The 9023-nt window shown below is 32.8% G+C and overlaps 2 protein-coding genes across 3 annotated transcripts in view; both read left to right on the top strand.

Annotated features, from left to right (window-relative positions):
- Positions 1-9023, top strand: part of LOC107645853 (protein HASTY 1) — a 22924-nt gene that overhangs the window by 1745 nt on the left and 12156 nt on the right. The window lies entirely within an intron of this gene.
- Positions 540-4483, top strand: LOC107645852 (probable serine/threonine-protein kinase At1g54610). Its single transcript, XM_021104069.1, has 7 exons — positions 540-1109; positions 1696-1994; positions 2072-2345; positions 2687-2914; positions 3098-3198; positions 3624-3741; positions 3945-4483. The coding sequence occupies exons 1-7, from the start codon at positions 744-746 to the stop codon at positions 4272-4274; spliced, it is 1716 nt and encodes a 571-aa protein (XP_020959728.1). The 5' UTR covers positions 540-743; the 3' UTR covers positions 4275-4483.

Genomic DNA, 9023 nt, shown 5'->3' with positions numbered 1-9023 from the left:
TAATCTGTCTTAACAAAAATGATTTTAGAAACTTTTAGAAAATAAAAAATATTCTTAAAGAACAAATAACTTTTTGAGTATTTAGTTGCTTAACATATTACTAATTTACTACATTACCATTAAATTAGAATACACTTAATTAAAATCCTAAATTTCAGTCAGCATAGGATGAGATTAGTAGGTTAATCCAAATGGGCTAATTTGAGTTGTGAGAAGGAGAAAGAGAAGGAGAAGGAAGAGAGATCTGTGTGTTTCTCTAATTGGCATTGTGATTGTTTTTGTTTTGTTGTGTGTTAAGAGCCGGAAAAGACGGCTGTCCAAAAGAGAACACCACAAAACTAACACAAAAAAGCAGAGACAAGACCATCGTCCACTCTTTCATACACTTCTTTACTCTTCTGCTTCTGCTAACCATCTCTCTCTTTCTCTCTCTTCCCTTTCAGGGTAAAAAAAAAAAGAAAAAAAGAAAAAGAAAAAATATTTTCTTATTTATTTATTTTTTAATTGGAGAACCCATCAAATCTCGGGTAATTGCTACCTAATAAATCTTTCGTTTTCACTTTCCTTTTCGGACCAGATCACTGAGAATCCCTTCATTCTCGTTTATCTTTTGAACTTCCTCGGTCAACTTTTTTACTTTCTTTTTCTATTTCAAATTCAGATCAGTCTCTTCTCCTCAATTTCTTGCAGGATGACACAAAGGATAGAGGAGTTCGCGTGATGAAACTTGGATTCAGAGAGAAATGGGGTGTGTGATTAGCAGGGAGGTGTCTTCTGGAATAATCGCAGAGGTGAAAGAGGAGAAGAGTTTCGGTGCTGATTCTAAGAGCAATAATAAGGTTGATGGAGTCGCGGAAGAGGCTCAGAATCAGAATCGGAATCACAATGGTGGTAACCACAGGGAAGAGAAGAGTGGCAGCGAAGTTCAGAAGCCGAGGGGAGAAAGGAGAAGATCGAAGAAACCGAATCCGCGGCTAAGCAATCCTCCCAAGCATTTAAGGGGTGAGCAGGTTGCGGCTGGCTGGCCACCCTGGCTCACCGCCGTGTGCGGCGAAGCGCTTAACGGCTGGATTCCCCGAAAGGCTGACACATTTGAGAAGATTGATAAGGTTATTGCTTTCTTTTTTAGTTAATTTTGACTGATTTCGTGTGCATTGTTGTGGCGGTTTAACATGAAAAGGAAAAAGTATTTGATTGATTATGCCATTTTTCCATGTGTGGATAGGGTTTGAAGTTCATCAATGCAGATTATGTTGGACGCAAATATAGTTTTTCACAAAGTAAAACTCATTTTAGCTATTGATATATTTGTGGAGTAAATGGACAAAAGTATATGAAAGAATTTTGAGAGGACAATAGTACACACCAAGGATTCGGAAACATCAAAGTGCACCCAGAAATTGTTTTTGGATGGACAAAAGTGTCATGCCCTTAGTAAGGGTTTGATATTTGCGAATCTTTTGTGTGTATTTTTGTCAGTCGAAAACAATCTCTGGATGCACCATGATATCTACGAATCTTGGTATGTATTTTTGACTACCACACTCTTTTATGTGTCCTTTTGTCCATTACTCTATATTTGTTGGTAGAATTGAAAGGAACGAAATCTACATTATGTGAGTCAGTTGAATATAGGAATTAGGGACTATATTTCTTTAATTCTCATAGCTTCTTTTCCTATTCCTTTCATAATAGATCGGGCAAGGAACATATAGTAATGTGTACAAAGCTAAAGACATGATGACAGGCAAAATTGTTGCTCTAAAGAAGGTTCGATTTGATAATTTGGAACCTGAGAGTGTAAAATTCATGGCTAGAGAGATTCTTATTTTGCGGAGGTTGGATCATCCAAATGTTGTAAAGTTGCAAGGCTTAGTTACATCAAGGATGTCCTGCAGTCTGTATTTGGTGTTTGATTACATGGTGCATGATTTAGCTGGACTTGTTGCGAGCCCACGAATCAGGTTCACGGAACCTCAGGTTAGACAAGGTTTGCCTTAATAATTTTACGATTCAATAGTCTTCCTTTGATAATTAGTACACTTTTATTTTCAAACAGCAGTACTTGAAGTCGTCAAATTGCTGTACTTCACCGAGATATTAAAGGATCAAATCTTCTCATTGACAATGAAGGAATACTTAAGATTGCTGACTTTGGACTGGCATCTTTGTTCGATCCAAACCATAAGCATCCCATGACTAGTCGAGTAGTAACTCTTTGGTACCGGCCCCCAGAATTGCTTCTTGGTGCCACCGATTATGGTGTGGGTATAGACCTATGGAGCGCCGGATGCATTTTAGGAGAGTTATTGGCTGGAAAGCCAATTATGCCGGGTCGTACAGAGGTAACATACATCTCTTGGCTTTACTTATAGGATATTTCAGTTCCGTGGTTATCTAAATCACAAGTACTTTTGTAATTTTATGAATTTGTTTTATATTAGGAATGATGTGGATATAAACAATAATTTTGCAACATGTATCAATAATTACCATGTATTGTCTACAATACTTTTACCTGTTTCTTCATGTCTATGTTCTTTAAATCTCCCAGGTATACACTTTAATTCTAATGTGCCATGTATAGATAGTTGTGTAGTTTGTATGAAGTAATATCTCCATGCGTACATCAATTAAGTTTATACTTACTTTGTTTTTTGTCCGCACTCTCTAATGCATGACTTAGGTGGAGCAACTGCATAAGATATACAAACTATGTGGTTCACCTTCTGATGAATATTGGAAGAAGTCGAAGTTGCCTAACGCCACCTTGTTTAAGCCTCGAGAGCCATACAAGAGATGCCTAAGAGAGACATTTAAAGATTTTCCACCTTCTGCACTACCCCTTATCGAAAGTCTTCTGGCATTTGATCCTGCCGAACGGAAAACTGCCTCAGATGCTTTGCGAAGTGAGGTTGGTTACTATAAAGTACCTATACATAATTAATGCAATATAGGTGTATGAAATTATAAAGTGAAATGATCTTGAATCCAGTTTTGATATTATGCTTGTTGAGTCTGGATAGTTTTCCCATTAAAAAATTAAAATAGTACCAATCTCCTATTTTACTTTACTAGTCTATTCTACATTTTGCAGTTCTTCACCACAGAGCCATATGCTTGTGATCCTTCAAGTCTTCCAAAATATCCTCCAAGCAAGGAAATGGATGCTAGACGGCAGGACGAAGAGGCCAGAAGGTATCATTGCTTTTAAATTTCAGTTTCTGCATGCTAGAACTTTGTGCGGGTTTGAACATTGGTTTTAAAAAAGATTCGAGAGAGCAAATGGGAGGAAGATAGGAATTTCTGAACAAAATGTGTGGCATTGACCATGATATTATCTAAGATAAGCTATTTAACAGATATCACTCCCAACCCCTCACCAATAACTTTACCTACAGTCTATGGACACTGCCATATATACGTGTCAACAGTCTCAGTATAGACATGATAGAATGCAATGATGTCATTTGATCCATGTAGCCGACCACACCTAGTGGGATAAGGCTTTGTTGTTGTTGTTGTTGTTGTTGTTGTTGTTATTGTCTATTCCTGCTAGTGTAAGTTTAGCCTTCTTATTACGATTGAGAAACTCTAAGACACTTTGTCAATGTGAATATCAGAATAAGGGCTGCAAGCAAAGCTCAGGCTAATGGTCCAAGGAAGCATCGCATGCGTGATCGTGCCGTGAAAGCTATTCCTGCTCCTGAAGCCAATGCTGAGATTCAATCCAACATTGATGTATGTTAAAAAAAAATTGCTTCTATCATTAATCACAAATTACATATGTGATGCTTTTAGACTTCATTCCAATAATGCTTTAATAAAATGCAATGGTTGGGGCTGAGTATGGAGGAGAGTTAGGATTTGGCAACTCCCATTTATGTTATATCTGCTTGTTTATATTTGACCCTTTTTTTTTGTTGTGATTTCATACCTAACAGAGAAGGCGTCTAATAACTCATGCAAATGCTAAGAGCAAGAGTGAAAAGTTCCCACCGCCACATCAAGATGGACAACTTGGATTTCCATTGGGATCTTCCCATCGTATTGATCCAGATACTGTTCCTATTGATGTCTCCTTCACTTCAACAACGTCGTATATTTATTCAAAGGAACCATTCCAAGCGTGGTCAGGTCCCATAGGTAATGCTGCTGCTGAAATTGGAGTGCCAAAAAACAAGAGACACACCGCAACTGATGCATTGGATTTATCAAAACCACATAAAGGTTCACACAAGGATAAAGTTAAAGGAAAGAAAACCATAGCTTAGATTTTGATAACATTCATATAGAGTCAAATTAAGAACATATACTTCTGCTGAGTAATGGCTATTATTATATTAGTTTCTTTTTTTCTTAAAAAAAATTGTTTTCATTAAGATGAATGCTCTTTCTTTTTTCCCCTCCTTTGTTTATGGTGAGAGAATTACCATGATGTACATCGTAAATTTCATTTCAAAAGAAGTCCCTTTTGTTAATATCTGAGATCTAGCAATGAATGCTTTTTAAGACATGATATTACTTTAAGAATTTAGCTAATTTGTGTTCTAAGAGTATATTTTAAAAACACAACAATAGAAAATTTTTAATATTTTTGATGTATTCAATGCATTGAAAATATAAAAAAAAAAAATTTTGCAATAATTTTTATAAAATATTTTTTTTTATGGTATGTTTAACTTATGTTTTTAGGGTACAAGTTAGCAAAATCCTAACTTTAAATATAAAAGTAGAAGGTTAGAAAGTTAGTATAATTTATTATTTTTGACCAGTTGTTACTCTAATGTCTAAAATTGTGGGCTAAAAATATTGGTCAAAAATAATAAATTCTATTACTTTTATTTTTTTTTCAGAAAATATATCTCCAAAACAATTATTTTCTTTTACCCTTTGCCTTCTTTTGTGATCAGTAATTCTTTTACCTCTAAATATAGAGTAACATTTCACAATTGAGAGCAACTCTTTAAGAAACTAGGTTATAATAGGAATCTTATTCTCCAAGAAAAGAGACAACTTAACACAGTATGTAATCCCAAAAAAAGATAGAGGACAATCGTTGAAGGTTTCCAATGGCACAAAGCAGGGTTGTGTAATTTCTACGCTTGGGTATGGGAAAATGTGACAGCTCACATTCCACATGGGGCCAGTAATCTATCTCTACGGTTAAACACCAATTTGAGTCGGTTCGACCTGGCACAATATGGGACATGTTTTTCAACCGTTATAGGTTTATCTCGGTACGAGCAATACTTAATAAAATTGATTGTTTGGGTAAGGGGTTAGTGTAAGAAGTGGTCGCATGGCTCGACACCGGTTTCATACCTACCCTATACATACATAAATAAAGGGTAAATTATTGAATTTGATGAATTTAGTTTGATAAATTAATTTTTTTAAATATTGTTTAAAATTTGTAATATAATTAGTATATATTTCTGTTTACAAAGTTACAATTAAAACCAAAGTTTAATAATTTTGGGTGCGCTACACATCCATATAATCATGTAACTAAGTTGGCTTAATCCCAAATAGAGTCACGTGCATTAATGAGAGTGAAAACGCGCGTCCGCTCATTATGAAAAACCGTTACTTCTTCCGTTATAGGCTTCACCGTTCTCCTCTGCTAGCGTTTTCTTTCTTGTTCTTGTTCTTCTTCTCTACTCGCGTTCTTCGTTATGGATCTGGATTGACTTCAACGTAATTAGCTTTTGTGGTTCTTCTTCTTCGTTTTCTTCTTCGATCTGGACTTTTGAATTGAAACAATAAATTAATCAACTTCAAAATCAGTTGAATGAGTGCGATTTGGATTATCTTCCAAAACGCATCACAATAATCTTAAACATTGAACAAAGTAAAAAGAGGTCACCGAACCGAACAACATTCATTTGGTAAACCGAAATCACAAAGGCCACCGAACCGAACAATGTACATGTGGTGAATAAATAGTGATCAACTTTCAATCAACAAGAGTAGTATTTCTCCATGCAAAAGAAGTACTGAACAGAGTAACAACCAATTTCAAAGCTCTAGTTACACTATCCATTGAACTGAAGAAGAAGAAGAACCTACGAGCGCAAATTTGAAAGAAGAAGGAGGAGGAGGAGGAAGAGGAGGAGAAATACTATTCTTGTTGATTGAAAGTTGATCACCATTTATTCATCACATGTACATTGTTCGGTTCGGTGACCTTTGTGATTTCGGTTCACCAAATTTCCTCCTTCTCTCTTTGGTGAAGAAGTAGTAGAAGGTGAGGAAGAAGAGTTTTGAATAGTGCAGAATGAACCGAACACAGTACTCATGGTGAACCGAACACAATACAATTGTATAGTACTAAGTGAACGAACCCTGAATGCTAAACCCTAAACCCTGAACCCTACCATAAACCCTAAACCCCTAAAACCCTGAACCCTGAATCCTAAACCCTAGACCCCTAAACCCTAAACCCTCACTCATGAACACGGTGAACCGAAATTAATACACGGGGCGAATCGAAAGTTTGAAACACATTGAACCCTGAACCCATAAACCCTAAACCCTAAAACCATAAATCCTGAAACCCTATCGTCATTCTTTTGTTGTTGTTGCTGCTGTATTTTTTTGTCTTTTCTTCCTTCTCTCTCTGATGAAGAAGCAGTAGAAGGTGAGGAGGAGAAGGAAGAGGAGGAGAAATACTATTATTGTTGGTTGAAAGTTGATCACCATTTATTCACCACGTATACATTGTTCGGTTCGGTGGCCTTTGTGATTTTGGTTCACCAAATGAATGTTGTTCGGTTCGGTGGCCTCCTTTTACTTTGTTCAATGTTTAAGATTATTGTGATAGCATGCAGCAATCATTCCCTAGCTGTCTCAATGTAATAACCTCATTCAATTGATTTGAAGTTGAATCATTCATTGTTTCCATTCAAAAGTGTAGATCGAAGAAGAAAACGAAGAAGAAGAAGAACGATGGAGGTTATCACGTTGAATTCAATGCAGATCAATAATGAAGAATGCAAGCAAAGAAGAAAAGCGCGAATAGAGGAGAACGACGAATTTTATTAGGTTGAAGAAGAAGAAGAAGAACGAAAACACGATACATTATATGAGGCGCGTGTATAACAAACGACTGTGGGGTAGAAAAATGCGTGTGTGGAAGAAGTTACTTGGATAACATCCATGTATTTTTTACATAGATGTAGAGCTTTTCCCTAATTTTTAATGTTAAAAGCATTAAAAATAAATAGTATTTGTCTCAACTAATTTAAGTTAGTTGAATGATTATTTCACTTGTTTGTTTAGTATCAAATTTGAATCCTGTTTTATGTGTAGGAACTATTAACTAGCCATAAATTTTTAATGGAGCTTTAATTCGAGGTAGATTAGTCTTCGACTTACCAAGTTAGGAAATACCATGAAAAAAATTAGTATCTGTGTTTAAAGTTTGCAAAATTGAAAAATATTATGCAAAAAATAGTATTCATCTTTAAAGTAGAATAATTTCTTATTGATGACAATCCTTATGGAGTTTTGTCTTTATTGAAAAGTGAAAATTTACATGCGCTTATTTGCATGAGTTGATGATTGAGAACTGTTAAATGATAAATTTAGTTAAGTGCGTTAAATTATCTAACGATTTTCAATTATCAATTTCACATGAAGATGACTGCATGTGAGTCTTCACTTTGTTAAAGTTTATGTGGGACAATTTTATTTATTGGTATTATATTTATTCTTAAAGTCAAAACAATATGATCAACGTTTATATACTTTTCAAGTTTCAAAATTTATAAACTTGTGCCATTATAAAAGTGATTGGATTGGTTAATGTTTCTTGATAACATTACTGAAACAACATCGTTGAGTATTAGTTTGTGTAAAAAAATTCGTAATAACTTTACTTATTCAATAATTTATTCTAGAAGAAAATAAATTATTATCCGTTGGATTGGTAAATATTTTTTTTTCTAATTTCTTACACTATTTAATTCGACAATAATTGTCATTAAAAAAATAAATGATCATACTATCCTATAATTTGATTGACAAAGTAATTTTTATATATATAACAATATCTAATATCACATATTATAACTTGCGAAATCATAATATTTAAAAAAATAATGTATAAACAATTTAAATGTTGATCAATTTGGATAAATATAAAAAATGTAAAAAAATTAAAAAATTAGATGTTGATTCATAAGAATTTCGAGTTAAAAAATTATCCATAGTCTATATAATTAATAACTTTGAAATTTCATGTGTTATTTATTTTATATATATTTTATTTTATTGTATGAGAACTTATAACTTTTTTTGTATCAACGACTTTAGTGGCTGTAAAGAGATTTTTACTATTAAATGAATGTTTAATTATTCTATTGGTCTTTATAGTTTTACCAAAATTATAATTAAATTTTTATTTTTTTTCAATTGGATCCCTATAATACTTTTAACTTTGTAATTAAGTCATTTTTGTATAAAAAATATTAAAATTAATAGAATATTTCTTTAAAAAAATGTGTGATAAAAGATCTACTTAAGTTCTTAATTGTGGATGCCTTCAATTTGTGAAAAATTATTCTATTAATTCTAATATGTTCTACACTGATAAGGATTTAATTACAAAATTAAAAGCAATATAGAGATTTAACTGAAAGAAAAAAATATAAGGACCTAAGATATAACTATAATATATTAAAACATCAAGGATAAAATTAAAATTAAATGTTAAAAACAAAATTAAAATAAAATTATATTTACTATCTTGATACATAAAACATAGAATGGACAATAAACTAAATTAAATAACATATATTAGTCGTAACTAATGAATTGGAGTGAATCAAACAAGTTAAATAAGGAGATATTTTTAAGAATTTATCAAATCAATTAGTTCATATTAATAATTAATATATTTGGTTTAATAAATTAAAAGAAATAAATAAAAAAATATTAATAAAATATTAAAATAAATAAATTAAAAAATACTACTACCAAATCAAATTGATATAAATTATAATAAATTAAATAATATT

This window comes from Arachis ipaensis, chromosome B06 (assembly GCF_000816755.2).
Source record: "Arachis ipaensis cultivar K30076 chromosome B06, Araip1.1, whole genome shotgun sequence".
Lineage (NCBI taxonomy): Eukaryota > Viridiplantae > Streptophyta > Magnoliopsida > Fabales > Fabaceae > Arachis > Arachis ipaensis.
Note: the sequence above shows the minus strand (reverse complement) of the source record. Positions and strands in the feature narration are given on the sequence as shown.

Excerpts from the sequence above, each read along its gene's own strand:
- LOC107645852 (XM_021104069.1), top strand. The coding sequence starts at position 744 with ATGGGGTGTGTGATTAGCAGGGAGGTGTCTTCTGGAATAATCGCAGAG. Across the intron at positions 2,346-2,686 it reads TTATGCCGGGTCGTACAGAG|GTGGAGCAACTGCATAAGAT; the intron begins GTAACATACATC and ends TGCATGACTTAG. Across the intron at positions 3,199-3,623 it reads CAGGACGAAGAGGCCAGAAG|AATAAGGGCTGCAAGCAAAG; the intron begins GTATCATTGCTT and ends TGTGAATATCAG.